The sequence below is a fragment of the Macaca thibetana genome, chromosome 3, assembly GCF_024542745.1.
Source record: "Macaca thibetana thibetana isolate TM-01 chromosome 3, ASM2454274v1, whole genome shotgun sequence".
Taxonomy (NCBI): Eukaryota; Metazoa; Chordata; class Mammalia; order Primates; family Cercopithecidae; genus Macaca; species Macaca thibetana.
Window position 1 is genome coordinate 75,677,184 of NC_065580.1, and position 23,007 is coordinate 75,700,190.

General features: G+C 39.4%; 1 protein-coding gene across 3 annotated transcripts in view; it reads right to left on the reverse strand.

Annotated features, from left to right (window-relative positions):
* The window catches only part of SLC25A13 (solute carrier family 25 member 13), a 200,205-nt gene that overhangs the window by 122,978 nt on the left and 54,220 nt on the right, over window positions 1–23,007 (reverse strand). For 2 of the 3 annotated variants that reach the window (XM_050782911.1, XM_050782912.1), the window contains one exon: window positions 245–360. The exons of the other annotated variant lie outside the window; for it this stretch is intronic. In XM_050782911.1, the coding sequence (XP_050638868.1) occupies window positions 245–360 (116 nt within the window). The remainder of the gene's footprint in view (window positions 1–244; window positions 361–23,007) is intronic. 3 annotated transcript variants of the gene reach the window in all.

Genomic DNA, 23,007 nt, shown 5'->3' on the forward strand with positions numbered 1-23,007 from the left:
CCCTCACCTTAAAACTAAATCAGAGTATCAAAACTACTAAGCCAGAAACTTGTTTTTTTCCAATAGCAAGACGTTTGAACTGGAGCCCCTAAACATTGAAGTGTCTTTACTAAAAGGGATATACTATCTTCTTAAAAGCATTTCCATATACTTTATTTTGTTCCTACAAAAAAAAGAAAGAAAGAAAGAAAATGCTCACACAAGTCCGCACTTACATAGATGTGCACAGAATCATGCTCCTTACCAAAAGTTACTTCTCCTTTGCCAGCTTTGTCAAACAGCTGAAACGCTACCATAAACAAAGCATCAGGAGCACACAGGACAGATTCAAAGGCAACAAATTCTTGAAAAGATATTAATCTGCAACATAAAACAAACACAAAGCATAAAGTCAGCAGCTTGTGGAAAACAGAAGCATATACAAACATACACTGAGGGAAAAAATATCCCTGCCAAAACATAAAATTCAAACTGAAAACATTTATAAACATTTAGCATTTACTTTTACAACGTGGACTGAAATAATAATGCACAGAATCTAAAAGACATGACAGCATTGACCACGTAGTTTACACACTAAATACATCATAATTTCAAATGTAACTGTTTTATCCAGTATCATATATGTTTCAATCTTACTTCAGACATGTTTTTGGGTTCTAAAATTAAAGTGTAGATACTTTAGACTAAGATGTGACTGCCTAACAGCAAAATAGAGCAACTTTGTTACACATTAGTATCCCTATAGACCATGCAAAAAACGGTTCACAGATAATTGATTCACTACCAGTATTTACTGACCACCTGTGAATTGACCTAGGGCTAGTACAGGGGAATACAGATAAATGACACATGAAACATGACCCCAAGGAACTTCTAGTCTGGTGAGGCAGATAGCACTAGTCTAGAAATAGACCAGTGTGTAGAAGAAGAACAAATCATAACACAAGAACTAGTATGGTAACAAAAGTCTTTGTGGCAGAAATGGCATTTGAGCTAGGTCTCAAAAAATGAGTACAATTCAGATACACAGTAAGGGGTGTAGACCAGAGGGCACTTCAGGCAGAAGACTAATGCAAGAAAGCTAAGGAGTATATAGGGAAAATTATGAGTGACAGATTTTGTCTGGACAGTGGAGTGCATAAAAGAACAATGTAAAATTAGATTAGAAATATAGGACCAGAGGTGGCCTTGAAGCAAGAAAAGGGGCTGGTCATTCTCTAGGAGAAAAGAGTGACTTTAACTTTCTGAAGGTCAAAATGTGGGTCAATCTAAGGTTTAGGAAGAATATGAGAGGCCAAGGACGTTTGGCTTCCAAAGAGGAAATGGGTCCATAAAAGCTTTCCTAGATTGTATTTTTTAACAACTGCTACTTTAAGTGTCCAAATACCTTAATGATACATTGAGATACTCCAAGTTTCCGGAGGATATAGGAAGAGGAAGAAAATAGGAATGTTTTTCATATCTTTTACAGAAAACTTAGTTACTTCTAAACATCCTATAGAGAGCACACATTTTTACAAAAACTGTTACAAAGCGAACTTAGCTGTTTCCCAGAATGTCACCCAATTACAATAATGCTATGAAGAAAGGAAAAACTCAGTGCGTTCAATATAACATCTCTGTATCATTAACCATCCAAAACACATCCTTCTCAATGCCTGGGAACACTCAGGAAGAGCATGTGTTACAGGGGAGTACTTCCCGAGGACATTTTATCCTCTACTAAGGTCTCTCTCACCGAGACTTTCTGCCTAAGCAAGACCAGGGGAAGACAAAGGCAAGAAGCGGGGGCAAATGTGAGTCAAGCATTCCTGGCTGAACTCAAGGAGCTTACCACCAGCTGTTTGGAGGAAGGGGAGACAGTCATGAGCACACATAACCACTAGAAATTAAGAGTTAACTGTAAAAGAAAAAATAAAGCACCAAGGGGCATAAAAGGGGTGAATTATTCTGCCTGGAAGAGTTAGAGACTGCTTCATGGAGGCATGGTATTTGAAGAACAAATTTTAAAGCTGAAAAGATCTTAGGGATTATCTACTTCAACCTCCTCATTCTACTTGTGAGGAAACGGAAACTCGCAAAAGTTAATGACCTGGGTTAGGCAAAACAACTGGCTTCTGACATTTTGGCCTGAAAACCACGTCTCCTGGCTTCCGTATAACCTGGTTAGAATTCCAACTGCTGTGGGAAGATGGTGAAACCATGCCCCACAGGATTAAAGAATTTGGTAACTAACAAAAATTTATTGAGCTTGTCTTGCAGGACAGCAGAGAAGAAAACCATTTGTTACAGTTCTCTCTATTTGCCACAAAATTGGCTGACAGACTGAGGCTGGTTAGAACCAATACAGCTCACTGGAGTCTGGGCAGAATAGACTTCCTCTCCTGGTGAGTAACCTTTTGACGTCAGAAGGCCAAAAACTCACCCTCAGTTCAAGCTAATGCCACCATTGTCCAAAGGTGCAACCCATGAAGCAGCATGTAAGGGCAGCAGCATGCCCAAAACACTTTCCAAACCCCTTTTCCTTTCAGCCAATCACTAATCACTGTTCAGCACCTAAACTCCACACTCAGAAGCCCTCCCTTAAATCTATGGCTGTAAGGCTGGTAGAGAAAGTCAAACTCGAGCCTGACTCCTGTCTCCTTACTCAGCAGCCTGGCAATAAACCTTTCTTGCTGCAAAAACCTGGTGCTTTCTGTTTGGCTTTCCATTGTGTGCAGGCAAATGGACCCACTTTGGTTTAGTGACAATGGAGACAGGAGGGAAGGGTAGAGAGAAGACATTCTACACTGGTGAAGCAAAGTACAGAGGTGAAAACAAATGGATGTGCTGTATTTGGAGCAGGATGTAGGAGTTACCAATTCTCCATCTAGCAGGTCATGAGGAGCAAAAGACTGGCATGAGTGAGAGGCCAGCCACCTGGGGTGGACCTTAAGGACCAAGCAACAGAATCTCGACTTTTTTTTTTTCAGACAGTTAAAAATCACTCAAGGTTTCTGGATTAAGAAATGTCACATTCGGCCGGGCGCGGTGGCTCAAGCCTGTAATCCCAGCACTCTGGGAGGCCGAGGCGGGCGGATCACGAGGTCAGGAGATCGAGACCATCCTGGCTAACACGGTGAAACCCCGTCTCTACTAAAAAAATACAAAAAACTAGCCGGGCGAGGTGGCGGGCGCCTGTAGTCCCAGCTATTCGGGAGGCTGAGGCAGGAGAATGGCGTAAACCCGGGAGGCGGAGCTTGCAGTGAGCTGAGATCCGGCCACTGCACTCCAGCCCAGGCAACAGAGCGAGACTCCGTCTCAAAAAAAAAAAAAAAAAAAATGTCACATTCAAAACTTTGATTTAGAAAAGAACTGGTGTGGAAGATGAATTTAAAGGAGAGATGAGATGTGGGAGAAAGCCTGGCAGCCAGGGATTGCAGGGTTCTAAACCTGAATGGGAGTCCTAGGAATGAAAGCAGAGGAAAGGTCAGAGAAACACAGTGGAGGCAGAAATGATAAAATGTGGTTAGGACTGGATGTTGGAGGCCAAGGCCAAGGAAACAGGCCAGGATGCTCCCAAGATTTCCAACTTGGATAACTGAGTGGGATGATGATACCACCACTAAAGATAAAGAAGAAAAAAGAAAAAAAGGTAAAAATTGGAAAGAAGGGACCTGTGGGAGAATGCAACCAACTGCGACTGTATTTGAGGTACCAGTGGGACATGTAGTACAGTGTCCAGCCAGATGCCAAAAGAGACTCAACGGACTTAACAGAGATGCTGGTATGGGCAGAACTATGTCCCCCATTTCCGAAAATCCCAACCCCTAGAACCTCAGAATGTGACTTTATTTGGAAATAGGGTGGCTGCAAATGGAGCTAGTTAAGATGAGATCATAGTGGAATAGTGCAGGCACCTAATCCAGTATGACTGAAGTCTTTATAAAAGAGGGAAATTTAAAAACAGACACGCACACAAGGAGAAAACCAAGTGAAGATGAAGGTAGAGAGCAGGGTGATTCTTCTTCAAGCCAAGGAACACCAACGGTTGCCCGGCCACCACCAGAAGGCAGGAAAGAAGAACAGAACAGATTCTCCCTCACAGCCCTCAGAAGAAACCAACCCCTGCTGAACTTCCACCTTGGATGTCTAGCCTCCAGAAGTTGGGACAACTAATTTTTTTTTTTTTTAAGCTTCCCAGTTTGCGGCAGAGTACTTTGTTACAGCAGCCTGAGGAAACTAACATAGAGGCCAAGATTGGAAACACAGATCTGGCAGTTTTTAAAGAAAGGTTACCTAAAGCTATGAATAAAAGTGCCCACAAGCATTTCATTTAGAGATGTTTCCTTTCCTCTTAAGGTATGCTCTAATAAGAGAAGACTTTGAGGAATTCACTGGCAGGCCCACCACACTCTAGACTTCTGAAGCGGGACAGAGGACAAATGTATTTCCCGCCCTTTGCTTCCCAGTTGCCACGCCTACGCACATCCCCCAACCCTGCTGATCAGGCACCCACAGCCACACAGCCACACAGTGCTGCTCTCCAGGGGAACTTGCTGGCAGTTTGCTGAGGCAGAAAACAATCATATTTGCTTAATTACCCCTTCACGGACATTAGGTTCATTAAATAGAATCACACTATGTGTTATCTGAAAAAGGGATGTTTTTGGTTTCATGGTCTGAATAAAGACAGGCTTAATATATATATGAAAGGCTTATATAAAAAAGGCATATATAAGAGACCATATACATATGCAAGGCTTATAATATATAAAGGTGTATATATATGTTTTATATATATATATGACTCTATATATATATGTATGATCAAAGCTTTGTCTGGCAATGTCAACGTTTCATAACTGAGAATGGCCAATAAATACTCTGGTATTTTAGGTATGTCACTGATACCAAAAGGTATGTAATGTGGTAACCCTGTTAGATATGAGTATTATACACCTACACAGGAGGTATGTAGATGAACCATGAAATCATAATGTATTATTGTTCGCCAAGATCATTTTGGATTTTCAAGGTAATCTGACTAGAAGGCAATCAGAATAATTATATAGTACTATATTACTTTACAGCATGATACCTAAAAATGTTTATATATATATTTTTTTGGTTTTTTTGAACAAACAGTGCTTCCATCTTGCTTTACAGGTTTAATGAGCATTAACATAAGTTACAACAAAGAATTCAAGCTTAATCAAGTTCAGACCTGGCTGGTGAACTCACTTACTTCCTTTTCCACCCACAACTCCCAGAACTTCTTTGACGATGTTAGATTCCCTTTAAAACGAATCATGCAGCTCTGATAAACTCTATGACTAGAATCTAAGGAACAGTATTTGCCACCACTCTCATCTGCAGGAACTAATAGTAGAACATGGGTCAGCTAACAAGAAAGCAAATGTACAAGTCACATTTCCACAGGCCCATACCACTCAGAGATTAGGGAAGGGTAGGTGTCTAACTACTCTATTTCATGGTTCTGATGCTACTGGATATTTTTTGTAAGCAAGTCATTTTTGTTTTACAAAGCACTAGAGCTGCTGTTCTCCTTCTGGAAGCCATTTATAACAGTAGCGACTTTGTAACTCCTCTACAGTCCAGGTAATAATAAAATAGCCAAAGCACTGCATAGTACTACAAAATACTGGGCCAAAGAAGAAAAGGTTGAAAAGTGAATTGCATCTGTATGCTATGCTTACACAATGTAAATATTAATCATCTATCACATACGTGGAAAGGTACCACAAGATATACACCAAAATGATGATGGTGCTTCTTCACTGTAGCATAACTTTAGGTACCTCCTCCCCCAACTTCGCAAGGGATAGCACTTAGCCTGGAGATATTTGAAATATAATAGAGAATACAGACTGAAAATTATGATGTTATGGAAAAAGGGTTAAGTAATGTAACAAAACTGGAAAGAAACGACTCAATGAATTCAGAGGAGGGGAAGGTTACTGTCATGTTGAGTGAAAGGAGGTGAAAAAAGCCTTACTGAAATTGGGAACACGTGACATCAGAAGGAAGATGTGTTCAGTGAACATGAGCTCGGTCTTGCAATAAAAGTGAAATGTGATCAAATAAAGACGGGAGATGGGGGAGGAGAGTCCACCAACTGAAGTTTGACTTCGGTGCCTACTCTACATATTTGGCAGAGGGCAGTTCTAGGGACACAATCTCTGCTCCCCAGAACTGGTGGTCCAGAGGGGCAGAAGGTAAGTCAGGAGCCAAGAAAGGGAGCCCAGAGATGAAGAATCAGAAGACATGCATATTTTCTGAAGGAAAACCAGAACAGAAAATATAGTGCTGGGGCTGGGCATGGCAGCTCATGTCTATAATTCCAGCACTTTGGGAGGCCAAGGCAGGAGGATCACTTGAGTCCAGGAGTTCAAGACTGCAGTGAGCTATGATTGCACCACTGCACTCCAGCCTGGACCACAGAGTGAGATACCATCTACTAGAAAAAAAGAAAAAAAAAAGAAAAGAAGGAAGGAAGGAAGGAAGGAAGGAAGGAAGGAAGGAAGGAAGGAAGGAAGGAAGGAAGGAAGGAAGGAAGGAAGGGAGGGAGGGAGGGAGGGAAAGAAGAGAAGAGAAGAGAGGAGAAGAGAGGAGAGGAGAGGAGAGGAGAGGAGAGGAGAGGAGAGGAGAGGAGAGGAGAGAAGAAAACCCCACAAAGTTGCTCACAACCTGATGATGAGGTCCTGTGATGGTAGAACAAGATCTGATAATTTTAGTGATGTGATCAGTTTGTGCATCAGAACATTTAATCTGACAGAGGAGTGTTAAATGAACTTAAGGGGAAGAGACTGGAGTTGAGGAGATGTGTGGCAGAACCCAGGGAAGACCTACGAAAGCCTGAATGAGAAATAAAGAAGGGCACTTAATACCAAAGGCTGGGAGTGCAGCATCTCCGGAGGACAATTTGACAACACAGCAAGAGTCTCAAAAATGTCTTTATGGCCACTCTGGGTAGCCTATGGGTTAGCCCTGCTCCACAAGAAGCAGTTAGAAAAAAAACCCAAAAAAACAAAAAACAAAAAAAACACCTTTTTATTCTACGACCACCACAATTGCACTCCTAGGAGTTTATCCTAAAAAATAATTCATAAATGCATGCAAACTTTAATCTACAGGGATATTTACCCAGCACTGATGGTAATGGTGAAAAAGTACAAACAACCTCAATATACAACAATATGTGACGGACTGAATATAGAACATTGATATGCAGGATACTATCCAACCACTAAAAAGTGTTATAAACAAATCCATGGTAGTAAGTAAAAAATCATTTACACAATGATGTGTAGAAAATGATTTGTTTCTTAAAAATGGACAATAATATTGTGCACGCACACAAAGTCTAAAGGAGGCACACCAAAGTGTTGGCAGTAGATATCATCTCTAGGTGGTTAAATTGTTAGAAATTTAAGATTTTTTTTCTGCTTGCTCATATTTTCTAATCCTTTCAATAATATACATACTGCACTGTTCTTATAAGAAGAAAAAAATAAAAATTCATATGAAACAAAATAGCAAAGTCCTCAACTTAGATAGTAGCAGGAGGACTGTATAAGAGATTTGGGGAGAGGAAGGCAAATTGAAAAAGGAAATGAACGATCTGAAAGAATCACACTAATGGATAACCTCCAGTTCCTCTCTTCCTCTCTGTCCTTGTTTATTCTCACTCAGCAGAGGCTTAGACTCCATGTGATCCCTTTCATCTCCTGCCTGGCTCCTATCTCCAGGTCAACTCTGTGGCTATGAAAGTTTAAGCAACAGCACATAAGGAATTGGTCTGTTCATACTTCAGGAAGTTTGGTTGTAGACAATGTACCATCAAAATCCAAATACCACTTTTACTGAAGGTTCCTAACCACAAGAGTACTTCACAAAAATAACTTCTCCTTATACCTCTTCTGTGTGTTACAACAGAAGCCAAGCAATTGTCCAGGGTCAATGGCAGAGATGAAAGTAAAATCTAACTCCAGAAACAGAGTTCTAACCATCAGACCACCCACATTTAAGTATACGTGGGTGTTAAGAAAAATTTGGAACTGGACTCTCCTGTGATCACCAATTTTTCCAAAGAGCTTTGGTCTCCATGATTTTTAACATCTTTTAATAGCTTTTGGCTTTTATAGCTCTTCTCTTTCCCGTCCATATTCCTTGCAAATACATATTATTCAAGCAACTAAGCTGTAAACCAAAAATAAAATTCTAAGACCCCTCAATGGACTTCCTTCTTAGCCAAGGCACTCTTCAAATTTAACCTAAAAGACTGTTTCTGGCCATGATGGTAAGTGGGGGTTGGACCTGCCTCATTATATCTTAAGTCTGATAAGAAATATTTACAATCTATTCTCTCTGAAGCCTGCTACCTAAGGGCTTCATCTCTACAATGAAAACTTTGGTCTCTACAATCCCTTATCTGAACTCAGACATTTCCTTTCTAACAATCCCAGGTCTTTAGGTAAACAACTGTCAACCAGAAAATGTTTAAATCTACCTATAACCTGGAAGCCCTCACCCCACTTCGAGTTGTCCCACCTTTCTGGACAGAATCAATGTATTTCTTAAATGTAACTGATTGAAGTCTCATGTCTCCATAAAATGTATAAAACTAAGCTGCACCCTGACCACCTTGGGCACATGTTCTCAGGATCTCCTGAGGGCTGTGTCACAGGCCATGGTCACTCATATCTGCCTCAGAATAAATCTCTTCCAATATTTTACAGAGTCTCTTTTTTTTTTTTTTTTTTGAGACAGAGTTTCACTCTTGTTGCCCAGGCTGGAATGCAAGGGTGCGATCTTGGCTCACTGCAACCTCTGCCTCTCGGGTTCAAGTGATTCTCCTGCCTCAGCCTCCTGAGAAGCTGGGGTTACAGGCGTGCGCCACCACACCTGGCTAATTTTTGTATTTTTAGTAGAGACAGGGTTTCACCATATTGGCCAGGCTGGTCTCAAACTCATGACCTCAGGCAATCCACCCACCTTAGCCTCCCAAAGTGCTGGGATTACAGGTATGAACCACCACGCCAGCCCCAGAGTCTGACCCTTTTTGATAACAAAGCAAATGTGTACCCTGTTCCTACTATATGATAAGCCATGCCCCAGGCACTAAAGATACCTCAAAATTGACAACATCTATGTCCTCAAGGAACCACATTTGCAGGTGGGCGGAGGATGAGCACATGCATACATAAAAATTCCAGAATTAGACAACCACTGTATGGGGTAAAATAGAGCAACGCCTTGGAATCATGCTTCTCAGCCCCAGATACTCTATTTCATTGGTCTGCAGAGGGGCCTAAACACTCATTTGTTTTTTTTTAAACTTCTCAAGTGATTGTACTACATAGCCAGGCTTGAAAATCAACTCCAGGAGAGTAATGGGATTGGGAGATGCAGCTACTTTGCCTAAAGCAGTCAGGAAAAGCCTCTGGTGAGGAGGTATTGAGATCTGAATGGTGAAAAGCAGTGGCCAGAAAAAGATTTGAAGGACATGGAAGTGAGGAGAAACATCAGTGCGAGCACCCAAAGCAGGCCACCCTTGGTAAGTTCCAAGGGGCAGGGGAAGGGAAAGGGGATGAGGATGAGGAGAGTGGTAAGCATAAAAGGATGCCTGGATTTTATTCTAGGGAAATCAGCTGCTGTTGAAGGGTTTTATGCAGGGGAGTGATGTGAGTTGCTTCAGAGTTAGAAAGGTTACGAAGAACACTCAAGACACTGTGGAGCATGGGCCGCCGGGTGAAGCATTGAGCCCAGTTAGAAGCGGCTGCAGTAGGCTGAACCTGCGTTGTACCAAGAGAACCAAGGAGCAGTCAAATCTGGGATACATTTTCTAAACAGCTGTTAAGGCTTAATTACGTGGAGTCTGTGAGGGTCCTGTCCTGGAAGTCACAGCAAGCAGTTTTTAAAGCCCAGGAGCTGGTCAACCCCTCCCCGTCAAGAGGAGACCCAATGGCCAGGGGCTGCAGGGGCTGTGGCAGTCACAGGCACAGACTCTGAGGCTTAGAGGTCACTGAGGATATGAAAACTACCAGTTAGGCAGATGAAGAGGGCGCTCCTGAGTAAAGATTTTTATTTAATATGCTAGTTGATGGTCAGCAAGCACACAAAGGAAGACTCATGGCCCCAATTATGCAAATCCATGACAACTGTTTCTAATCTGATCTGAAAAGAGACAACGAGTGATTACTAATCTTCTAAAAACCATCAGGAATAAGGTAGACAGAAGCTGAGTCCTAGTCTTACCTTTGCCTAACTGGCTGAATGACCTTGTCGGACAAGTTGGAACAGATACCCTTTCTTGTTCCATAAAAGGTGTTTTTCTCAGACGCCTTTCATTCTAAATTCCTGTTTTCTTCCATTTTAGGTTATAGGCAGCCATTCTGTGCCCACCCTGGCTCCAGAAAGGACCTTGGCATTCCCTGGAGTACATTTGTTCTGAGGCCAGTAGGGTTCTTCAGCTCTACTATGTACTCTGGTTCAAATATCTCACCACAGTGTTTGCCAAGGGCCTATTTAAATTCATTGGCTCCAATGAAATCTGACAGATTGAATATTGTTCAAACAAGCAGGCTACTGCCTGGCTTTAAAAGCCTATTAAAGATTTTTATTGGCAATTTTACTGTATTGTTATCATGAATTTGGCCTGTAAATATCACCTCTGTATATATCACTGCCTCCATATTGGCAAAAGTATATATATATATGTAGGCTCTCATAATTGTGAGCTTAAATCAGTACGTAATCTGTCCACACTGCCAGCTCTACTTGGCAGCCCCTCGCCTTGCAGCTAACTCCAAACAGCAGTCAAGTTGCCCAAGGCTGACTGTGCCAACCAGGGGCACTTACTGGGGTATTCTTATAACCCCAACATTCTCTTTCTTATCAGATGGATCAAGGACATTTGACAAGTAAGATTCATCTCTTTTCTAGTTCTCACTTGCTAGTACATAGTTAATTCAAGTAACACTAGAAAATATCTTTACTCTTCCTATACCCCATTTATTCTTTCCCTCCCTATAAAATAACCACTTCCCAATGAGATGAGAAGAATCTGCCCCAGTGTCCTTGCCACCTCCCTCAACTTCTCATCTTTTAACCTTTAAGTCATAAATATGCTCCAATCATGGCCAGTCCCTACAAAGATGATATCGCATCAAGGAAAAGAACCACTACAAGCTTTTAAAACTATAGACAAATCATATTCACCATCTCCACAATTCTTTAGATAAATATCCTTTATTTCTTAAATACTAGTAGACATCACTTAAAAACCTCGAAAAGCTATCTTATTATACTACATTGTTCCTATTTTGTGTAATTACCAACACTGAGAGCAGAATTTAATAATGTGCATGACAAATAGTCTGCATTTTAATTACACCATGGATATTTTGAGGTCTACCAAAGACTTTTTTTTTTAAAGGAAAAGTGTACTAAGTTTAAACAAACAAAAAACATCATAAACTCCTCATTTTAAATTAGGTATTGCCTTCAAAGCAGGGGGAAATCAAAAGAGGTAAAGAAAGACCATTGAGGAAAAAAGGGAAAAGTAATTGTAAACCATGATGGAAAACTGATTTAGGCAAATAAAGCCGATTTAAAAATCTAGGTTTCCTAAATCTTTCCTTGTTCTACTAATTAAGGCTGGATAAAAAGGTCTCAATGTTATCAAAATGGCAAATGAAGAAGGATAATGGGGAAACCACAAATAAGAAATCAGTAATCATAAAGCCAGCAGGCGTATGAATTTGTCAGTTAGCGTATACTGGCCTACACTACATAAAGTAGCATGTTGGTTTATTCTCATTACCACTGGATAACCAGGTACTTTGAATGCACCTGAGGACAGAAAGACTGGCCTGCATGCAAGGGCACACACTACCAAACCCTTCGCTTCTCTAACTGGTAGTCTCCAGTTTGATCATTCCCTTAATTCAGGGCTGAAAACCACAAAAGTACCTATGGGGTATGGAAGGCACAGCCCGGGAACAGAATTTTCCCATACATACTTTTAGTCAATGCCCATATTACCTATGTTTGCTCTCAGCTCAAGTAACATTTTAAAATACCAAAAATTGATTGAGTTAAATGATTTTTAATTGGAACACAATGCCTTTCTCAATAGGTTTTTCTGAATCTCTGAAGCAAGGTAATGATGATTAAAACAATATTCTAAAACAAACAAAAGTCACATAAGCACAGGCACACAGAAAGTGACAAGAACAAACATGCTACTTTCTTGCATCTGCTGTTGATCAATTCCTAGTTTGTCACTGTTAAAAAAATAAAAATACATCAGCAGTAAACTAAAATTAAAAAAAAACACATGAAATCAAAATTATACTGATTCCCCTTTGAGAAACATTATCAATTAGTCAGGAACATTTTAGCATTTTCTTTCATTCAACTATAATTCTTACATTTTGGATATACACAAAACCTCTCTTGATGTGATTGTAATAAAAGCCCTTGGCAAAGCAAAAATTAAATGACTGAAATAGCCCTTATCATTTTAAGAAATAAAATTATTCATGGTGTGGGCAAGAAGAAATAAAAATACCCAGGCTTGAGCCAGAATATCACACAAAAAAAGCCAACATTAATATCTGCTGTGCCAGCTGAATTCAAATTAACCCAATTTTTACATGTTAATTAAACCAGCTATTTTCTTCTTATTGTATTTTTGCTTCTTAAATAGTAGAGTCTACAAGTGATTCCCAACAGACTTGTTCCAACAACAATGACGTATTCATTTACTTCTATTATGACCGTACAATACAGTAACTGAGCAGTAATTTTTCACAGTCAATTACATGTGTGGTTCTTTATGCTTAGAGATGCTGAAATAATGTGTACTATAGAGCCATATGCCCAAATCTCTAGTCTGCCAGAGGCAGTTGCCTGGGTAACACATTTTCTCTCCGGTTTAGCATAACCCTTCATTGAGTATCATTAGGTGTCATTAAATAGCAAACATTAACATGAACTTCAATATACTACTTAGATAGAGTCATTTTACCCATGTAAACAAGTGTTCCATCATTTATCTAAGCTTAAAATAGATTATGATTTTCTGTATTTAAGACCATAAAAAAGAAAAAAAAAGTGCCCATGTTTTGATTTCAGATTGAATTTGCAGAAATTTCTGATAACATAAGAGAACTCAGACCAAGTTTCAGAATAATATTTCATAATATTATGGTCCTAATATTCAAAGTAAGCAAAGAAATATTAGGTTTTAAAAAGTACTCAATCCTATAAAATAATTCCATCAATTGTATCTCAGATGAAAGATTATTGCACCCTCTTTAATAAGGACTGGGGAGAATGCACTCAAATTCAGCAATAAAATGAACTTTTAAAAAGAATAATAAAAGATAAAATAAAAAATAAAATAATAAAAATAATAAAAGAACTTTTAAAAAGAACTCTTAAAAAGAATAAAGTGCTTAAAAATCAAGGTATATAGGAATAAATACAAAGTATGGGATACATTGTTCATTATCTAAAATTTTTTTACAGCGTTATTGACATATAATCGACAAAAATTGTATATATTTAAAGTGTACGATGTGTTATTTTTATATACATATACACTGAAAAATGATTACCACAATCAAGCTAATTAACACATGCACCACATAGTTGTCTCATATAGTTAAAATATTTTAAATGTTCAAAATTTAATGAAGTACTATATGGTTTAGATGTGGCAATATATAGTTTATACAGGGTGTTCTAGAGCAATGTCTGCATTAAGAGTAGCAACGGGGGGGAAAAAAAAAAAGAGTAGCCACAGTCTCAAATACTCTGCATCAGTCCTCTACCCTACACCACCCCAAACAAGCATCCACATCTAAAAAAAACAATGTGCTTTCTCTACAGTCTCAACAGTCCCAATCCGATTATCACTCCCAAACCAAGGAATTATGATGGTTCTGAGATACATCATCATTTCAGATGAACCTAAACTCAGCCTATAAGCAATCACAGCTTTTCTTCTATCATCCACATCACAAAGGGGCTCCAAATTGTCAATGTTAATTTTAAAGGACACATATAAAAAGAAAATGAATCATCAAATGGCACTACTACCCCAATTTATTTTCTTACCACTCCTAGTATAGAAGAAGGGTAGATTCTAAAATCCTGGCAGCAAGGGCAAAGGGACTCATAGAAGTTCAGGAGGCAGCATCAAAGCTGTCTACAGTCAACTTAGAATAACAAAAAAGAGAGGCTGGCCAAGAATAAATGAGTTCTTCCTGGTTATGGGGAATGAGATTCCAGACACTACTATGATGATGAAGTGGAATTTTTTTTTTCTTTTTCTTGCACCTGTTTCCTAACGCAAAATAAGAAAGAAATAGTCACACAAAATGGGGCAACTTGGACTTGGGTACCACGCTCCTACCTCCACTGCTCCAAAAATAGTCATCTGTTTGCAAAAGTAAATCAAACCTCAATCACGACTTCAGTCCAAGGGCTGGGAAGTAGTTAGCAGGAAAAAAATTATTTGCTTTTAATTGTATATTCCATTTTGGTTTCAGCACTCTGTTTTGAATGAATGTTTCTATGAGGCAAATTATAAGAAACAAATTGACAGCAAGGATAAATAAATCTTTATGCAAAACATTTTCAAGATATACTGATATCAGGAGAAATTAAGTTGCATCTCTGATACCTCCATGCCAATTCACATTCTGAAATTATCTAAGACATTCTACAATTTCAAATAAAATTTTAAGAAATTAAAACTAAATGGTATAAATGGTAATGACTGGGAAATGTAGCCTAATACCTTATGAAATGTTATAAATAAGAATTAAAATAAAAAGTGATTTCTAAAGCCAGGCACAATTGCATGTGCCTGTGTTCTCAGCTGCTCGGAAGGCTAAGGTGGGAGGGTCACTTGAGCCCAGGAGTTTGAGACCAGCCTGGGCAACAGAATGAGTTCTCATGTTCATTTTTTGTGAAAAAGGTAAAAAGTAATTTCTGCTTACAATATTCTGATTAAGCAGCATTTCTAGATTTTACCCCAAATCCACAATAAACAGAATACTACTATTCCCACCACTATTCCCAATACAGATTAAAATTTTACTAAATGAACATACTTTGCTTGCTTAAAAACTGGCACAAGATCTGGTAAAGAAAAAGACATATACATTAGTCATGTTTTGTCATACAAATAGCCACAGCAAAATACAATGAATTCACCTATTAACACAGGCCACCTGTGAATATAGATTTTCAGAAAATAACCAAAGGAGTTTATTATGATTGTTTGAGCCCATTCTATTTAGGTTCATTTTTTTTTTTTTTTCTTTGCTCATAGAATAACCTATATAAGTGCTGAAAAACAGTTAAGAAAAATTTTCTGTCCCAATTGATCTGGTATGTTTCCCTATCCTATGTCATGCTATCTCTGCACTTCTTACCAAGTTCTATTTCTAAAGGTCTCCTAACAATTTCAAGCTTTTTAAAAAAGCAGGCCATTACAACACAGAACAGTAATTGTAAAAGATCATCAAAATTAGAAACTGTTGGGAGTACTTTATATTTTTGCAAGAGGAAATTAAGCTACACAACTTTTGAGACTCTCTTGCATTTACTAGGTATAAGTATTGCAGAAAAGCAACATCAATATTTTAATGCTTTTTCCTTCAGAAGTTGGTGATTGTTTTATTTCTCAACTTAGGAAAAAAAAAAAACTCTAGGCTGGGCATGGTGGCTCACGCCTATAATCCCAGCACCTTGGGAGGCTAAGGCAGGCGAATCACCTGAGGTCAGGAGTTCGAGACTAGCCTGGCCAACATGGTGAAACCTCGACTCTACCAAAAATACAAAAATTAGCCAGGTGTGGTGACAGACACCTGTGATCCCAGCTAATCAGGAGGCTGAGTGAGGCAGGAGAATTGCTTGAACCCAGGAGGCCAGAGGTGAGCTGAGATCACACCACTACACTCCAGCCTGGGTGATAAAGCGAGACTCTGTCTCAAAAAAAGAAAAAAACTCTAGAAGAAAGCACTGAATCAGAAAATCATAAAGCAAACAGAAGGAGGGTTTCAATACGAATTACATGTTCAGCTAAATCCTTAGGTGCTTTCAGGGTTTTGCCGAAGTAGATGCAATATCCTCAGTGAATCTAAAAAATTATGTTCTAAATAACTTGAAGAATAATGTGAACAACCAAATTTCACTAAAAGAGCAGAGACATGGCTGTCTTCACTTAACTCTACTGCAAAAGGCAGTTAACTTACCAGACCATAAGCCATAAACGAGTGAGGACATGAGTCCAGTCCTTTCCAAGGATGCTGAAGAATGGGGCAGGATTCTCAAAACTACGATAATCTAATCCTATATATAGGTGGTTTTCTCAACACAAAGAATCCCTCAGAATAAGTTAACAAAAACTAGAACAACCCCAAAATACTGTGGAAGCAGCCTACATGGGGAGGAGAAAAGTGAAGACAGGAGAAGAAAAAAGATTTGCTAAAAGTTTTAGATCTGTTACAAAAAAAAAAAAAAAAAAAAAAAAAAGGCTCCACAGAATATTACAGTGGTCCTGGGAGAAAAATGACAGCAGAGATTTTAACATGTAAAAATTCAAAGAAGGAACCATAGAGAGAAATCTAAGAATCCCACCTCTTCTGGATAATACCTCACATGTGCATGCAACATTATGTATTCAATCCATTCAAATTCGACAAATATTTATGGAGTGCCACTATGTGCCAGCCATGTTCTAGGATCTGCAGACTCAGCAGTGAACAAAACAGACAAAAATCCCTGCTTTCATTGAGCTTACAGTCAAGTGTGTGTGGGGAAGAGGAGGAGACAAAAAAACAACTAATGAAACCCACATGTATTATACATGATAACCACCATGAGAAAGCCCTAAAGGAAGTGAGTGAGCTTCTCAGGGGAAGTGCCTTACAGAAGGAAAAGGAGGCACAAGGCCTTTAGGTGGGACGAAGCATGGTGTGTTCAAGGTGTGGCAAGAAGACCAATGTCACCAGAAGAAAGTAATTAAGGAGAAGAGCAGCAGATGGAGTGAGAGGCTGGGGAGGTAACGTAAGGAGAGAGTACCACAAGGCCTTGCTGGCCATGAGAAGGGCTTTGGCTTTTACTCTGAGTGAAAATGGAGAGTCATAAAGGGTTGTGAGCCAGAGAGTGACATAATCCAACTCAGATTTTAACAGAATCACTCTGGCTGCCCAGGAAGACTTGGTGAGTGGTTATTACAATAAGCCAGGTGAGAGATGGTCATGCATGCATATGGATATGGAGTAACATCCTCCATAATGCTGAGTAGAATTTTTAAAAAGTAAATCAAGTAAAATGCAGGGTCACATCATTGGGTGTTTAATCACTCAGTGGGAATGATTCTAGAGAACTAGCCAACTGGAAGCCACACACCAATCACCAGTTGCACTGCATCTGAATTTGCACTGATACAGAGTGAACTAATCGAGTTGTAGTATTTTTTCTTTTTTTGTTTGTTTTATTTAATAAACTGTTCTTGAAACTGTACTTGCAAAGAAAGTAAAAATGAAGCAGACCTGCAGGGGTGTGTACATTTGCTATCTTACTGCCCATTTGAAGCATCTTCACTAGCAGTTGGCATAGCACTATCTTCGCTATGTTGGGTATAGACTGAATGTGGGCTGTGTGTTGGAAACCAACCTGATGAGTCTTTTACTAAGCACTCTTATTGGACACCCTGGTCAGAAAGCCTTAAGTCATCAATCCTTCACAGATGACCACAGCAGTTATAAGCCACAGTTGGAAACTTCTTTATATTTTTTTTCTATATGACTTTATGAAACAAGACCAAAAACAGAGCTTGTCTTAGAGTTTACCTTTGAATCTTTTCTTATTTGGGGACTTGCCTCCAGACTTATTTACTGGGTCTCTTTCTTGGTCAACTTTCCAGCATCTTCCTTTTTTTGTATTATCCTTGCTGGTATCATAAAGCCTTAACAGCAGTTGCTACTACTGTCACCCTTCCAAGAAATTGGGCAGAGGGGGTACTGATGATACATATACTGATAGTGAGGCCAACCAGACTGGCTGTAAGATTTGAAGAGAGGCGTGAAAGAAAAGAAGGAAGCAAGGATGTCTCCAGAGTTTGGGGCCTGAGCAACTGCAAGACAGAATCTACTGAGCAAGCAATAGGAAAGAATGCTTGGAGAGAGAAGGCTCAGGAGCCTAGGTCAGGACATGTGAGGTTTGAGGGGACTATTAGGTATACAAATGGAATCTCACAGAAACAGCAGGGAGGAGAGGGCTGGAGACATAAAAGTAGAAGTTATGAAGTATTTAGCACCATGAGATGGGACAAGATCACCCAAAAAGTAGTCAGGTAAAACCAGAGATGTGAGAACCAGTGAGATCTGAGGGATGCAAGGGAACATGGTATACTGAATGTGAAGTGAGTATTGCAAAAAGGGGTAAGAGGCAAGTGTTAACCAGAGAACTAATATTATCATTGGATTCTGATGTGAGGATTGTAACAAGGGCAGATTAGAGCCTAGTAGAGCAGCAGAGGAAACTTGGGGAGAGTGGATTCAAGAATGAATGGGCAGGCTGGGTGCGGGGGCTCACACCTGTAATCATAGGAATTTGGGAGGCAGAGGCAGGTGGATCACTTGAGGCCAGCCTGGACAACATGGTGAAACCCTGTCTCTACCAAAAATACAAAAATTAGCTGGGCATGGTGCCATGCACCTGTAATTCCAGCTACTCAGGAGGCTGAGGCAGGAGAATTGCTTGAACCCAGGAGGTGGAGGTTGCAGTGAGCTGAGATCGTGCCACTGCACTCCAGCCTGGGTGACAGAGCAAGACTCCATCTCAAAAAAAATGAATGGGCAGAGGAATTAATTGTAAGGGCCAGAATAGACAGTGCTTTTGATGAGTGTTGCAGAAAGAAGAGAAATGGAGCAGAATCTGAAGAGGAAAGTGTAATTATGAGGAGTTTTTCTTCACATGGAAGGTCTGTTTGCCGCCAGCAAAGATGCCAGGAATTGGGGAAGAGAAGTAGGAGGTGAGGGACGGAAGAACAGAGGGAAGGAATGAGAGAAGGAAGGAATGTTGGAACAATATCTGTAGGTAAATTGAGAAGGGAAAGCTAACTAAACTTCCCTGAAGTTTATTTCATTGGTTGACAACATACAAGCATTCACCGAGCAAGTAACAACCCCATTTAATCAGATGAGAAAACAGGCTTACATAGGATAGGTCACTTGTCTAAGATCCCACAGATTTTAAGAGACCTAGCAAAATGTGTTTTTTCGAATACTATCAGTGATCCTTTCAGTATATAATGCTTTTCCCATGCAAAAGACCCATTGTTATCAGGATGGCATTTAGCAGGAGGAATAAGAGTGACTCTGTAACATCGAAGCCATTTCCTGTATGAGTGGACAGGGAAGCAGATAGCATAGGAAGTGTTTGGTGCAGGGAAAGCAGAACATACGAGCGAGTGAGATGGTATTCTGATAGTAAAGTTCATCTCATCATTAGGGTTTGTCCATTGCTCTTTGACGACAACCCTAAAATGGTTTGGGAAAAGAGCCTGATGACCCAAATAATGTAAACCTTAAAAGCACTGGTCTGTAAACTTTAAGATATTGGAATAAACTAGAAAAATAATTTTAAATGTATATGCTTACACTATGCAGCCATAAAAAGGAATGAGGAAGATTTCTTTACATATTCAAAACATATGACTAAGAGATAAAAGCAATTGTGTGTGAGTGTGCTGTATGTGTGTGTGTGCGTGTCTGTCTTCCCTGGAGACTAATATTATACAAATGCTGTGATGGTTAATTTTATGAGTTACCTCGACAGCAACATGTAGTAGTCAGATTAAACATTATTTCTGGGTAAGTCTATAGGGTGTTTCTGGACGAGATCTGCATATAAATAGGCAGTCTGGGTAAAGTAGATTGCTCTCCCAATGTGGTAGACAATATCCAATCCACTGAGGTCCTGAATAAACCAAAAAGGTGGAGAAAGGGATAACTTGCTTTCTCTACTTGAGTGTTAGAGCTGAAACATGGATCTACTCCTGCTCTCAGACTGGGAATTACACCATTGGCTCCCTGGTTCTCAGGCCTTTGGACTCAAACTGAATTACACCATTGGCTTTCCCAGATCTCCAGCTTGCAGACAGCTGATACTGGGAGTTGTCAGCCTCCACAGTCATGTGAGACAAGTCCTTAAAATAAATGTCTTTATTATTTACATGTATATTTACATGTGTATTTGTTTCTCTTTATATAAATATACATAGATACCCACATATGTGGGTGTATATATGCCCTATTGGGTCTGTTTCATTGGCAAACCCTAGTATACATGCACATATACTACATATATACACACACACACTCCCTCAAAGGAGCGTATATATAGTATATAGAGTTGATAGAGCTGACTTTTGGATATGAATGGGGAAGGAAAGATGAACATAAATACACATATCAATTTACTTATATTGATACCCTGTGGGAGGAGAAATCAAAAAAGTAATACAAAAAAGAATGACATATAAAAAGGAAGGAAGAGTCAGGGTGAAAAGGATGGGCATGTTAAGACAGACTTCCCTGAGCATACCTTCCTTCTGTCGTGTAGTTTTGATTTGGGAAACACATGCTTTACATATTCAAAAATTAAATTAAGGTGAAAATAAAAAAGGCAATCCCTAAAAATTGAAAACAAACTGAAAAAACGAACCTAACTATATATATCAAGTTGGTGGCAAAACCACACGGAATTAAATGTATTCTTCCCAATAACTTTAGAATACAGTATTTTAACTATATATACTTTGTGGAACACAGTATAAGTACAATTGATCTAAAAAGAAATCTTAAACTTCATTCAGTACCTAGCTGTTGGCAGCAATAAAGGTGTTACTATTTTGGATATATCCTACACATGGCAAATATGTAATATTGTGAATATTGCTGGTAACCAGGATTTTCAATGAAAGAGCAAAGAGATAGAAAAATCAAAAAAATAAAATTACTTTGGATTTAACTGTGTCAGTTTATCTTTACGTTTGAAATATCAGCATGAATGGAAAATTTTTTCTCTAATGAATTGAAAAGGCATCAGCTGGGTGCGATAGCTCACACTTGTAGTTCCAGCACTTTGGGAGGCCAATGTGGTGGGATCATTTGAGCCCAGAAGTTCAAGACCAGCCTGGGAAACATAGCGAAACCCCATCTTTACAAAAAAGTTTAAAAATTTAGCCAGCCAAGGTGGTGTGTGCTTGTGGTCCCAGCAACTCCAGAGGCTGAGGCAGGAGGACCACTTGAGTCTGGGAAGTTGAGGCTGCAGTGAGCCATGATTGTGCCACTACACTTCAGCCTGGACAACAGCGCAAAACCCTAACTCAAAATAATAACAATAAATAAAGAGGAGAGAAAAAAGGTCTCAAAGTAGTGACAACTCAAAAGAAGGAAGCACACCTAATCCTCGGATTGTGGTCTATAAATACAACTGCCTGCTAAAAAGAAGAGCTCCAGAGAGAAAGGTCGGATTACCCACAAAGGGAAGCCCATCAGACTAACAGCAGATCTCTCTGCAGAAACCCTAAAAGCCAGAAGTGAGTGGGGGCCAATACTCAACATTCTTACAGAAAAGAATTTTCAACCCAGAATTTCATATCCAGCCACACTAAGCTTCGTAAGTGAAGCAGAAATAAAATCCTTTACAGACAAGCAAATGCTGAGGGATATCGTCACCACCAGGCCGGCCTTACACGAGCTCCTAAAGAAAGCAGTAAATATGGAAAGGAAAAACCGTTACTAGCCACTGGAAAAACAAATCAAAACCAAAATGTAAAGACCATCGACACTATGAAGAAACTGCATCAACTAATGGGCAAAATAAACGGCAAGCATCATAATGACAGGATCAAATTCACACATAACAATATTAACCTTAAATGTAAACGGGCTAAATGCCCGAATTCAAAGGCACAGACTGGCAAATGGGATAAAGAGTCAAGACCCATCAGTGTGCCATATTCAGGTGACCCATCTCACATGCAAAGACACACACAGACTCAAAATAAAGGGATGGAGGAATATTTACCAAGCAAATGGAAAGCAAAAAAAAAGGCAGGGAGTGAAATCCTAGTCTGATAAAACAGACGTTAAACCAATAAAGATCAAAAAAGACAAAGAAGGGCATTACATAATGATAAAAGGATCAATCCAACAAGAAGAGCTAGCTATCCTAAATATATATGCAGCCAATACAGGAGCACCCAGATTCATAAAGCAAGTTCTTAGAGACCTACAAAGAGACTCAGACTCCCACACAATAACAGTGGGCAACTTTAACACCCCACTGTCAATATTAGACAGATCAGAGACAGAAAATTAACAAGGATATTCAGAACTTGAACTCAGCTCTGGACCAAGCAGAACTAATAGACATCTACAGAACTCTCCAACCCAAATCAAAAGAATATACCTTCTTCTCAACACCACATAGCACTTCTTCTAAAATTGACCACATAATTGGAAGTAAAACACTCCGCAGCAAATGCAAAAGAATGGAAATCAAAACAAACAGTCTCTCAGAGCACAGTGCAATCAAATTAGAACTCAGGACTAAGAAACTCACTCAAAACCACACAGCTACATGGAAAATGAACCACCTGCTCCTGAATGACTACTGGGTAAATAACGAAATTAAGAGAGAAATAAATAAGTTTTTTGAAACAAATGAGAACAAAGACACAACATACCAGAATCTCTGGGACACAGCTAAAGCAGTATTTAGAGGGAAATTTATAGCACTAAATGCCCATAGGGAAAGCGGGAAAGATCTAAAATCAACACTCTAAACATAACAATTAAAGAACTTGAGAAGCAAGAGCAAACAAATTCAAAAGCTAGCAGAAGACAAGAAATAACTAAGATCAGAGCAGAACTGAAGGAGACACAGAAACAAAAAACCCTTCAA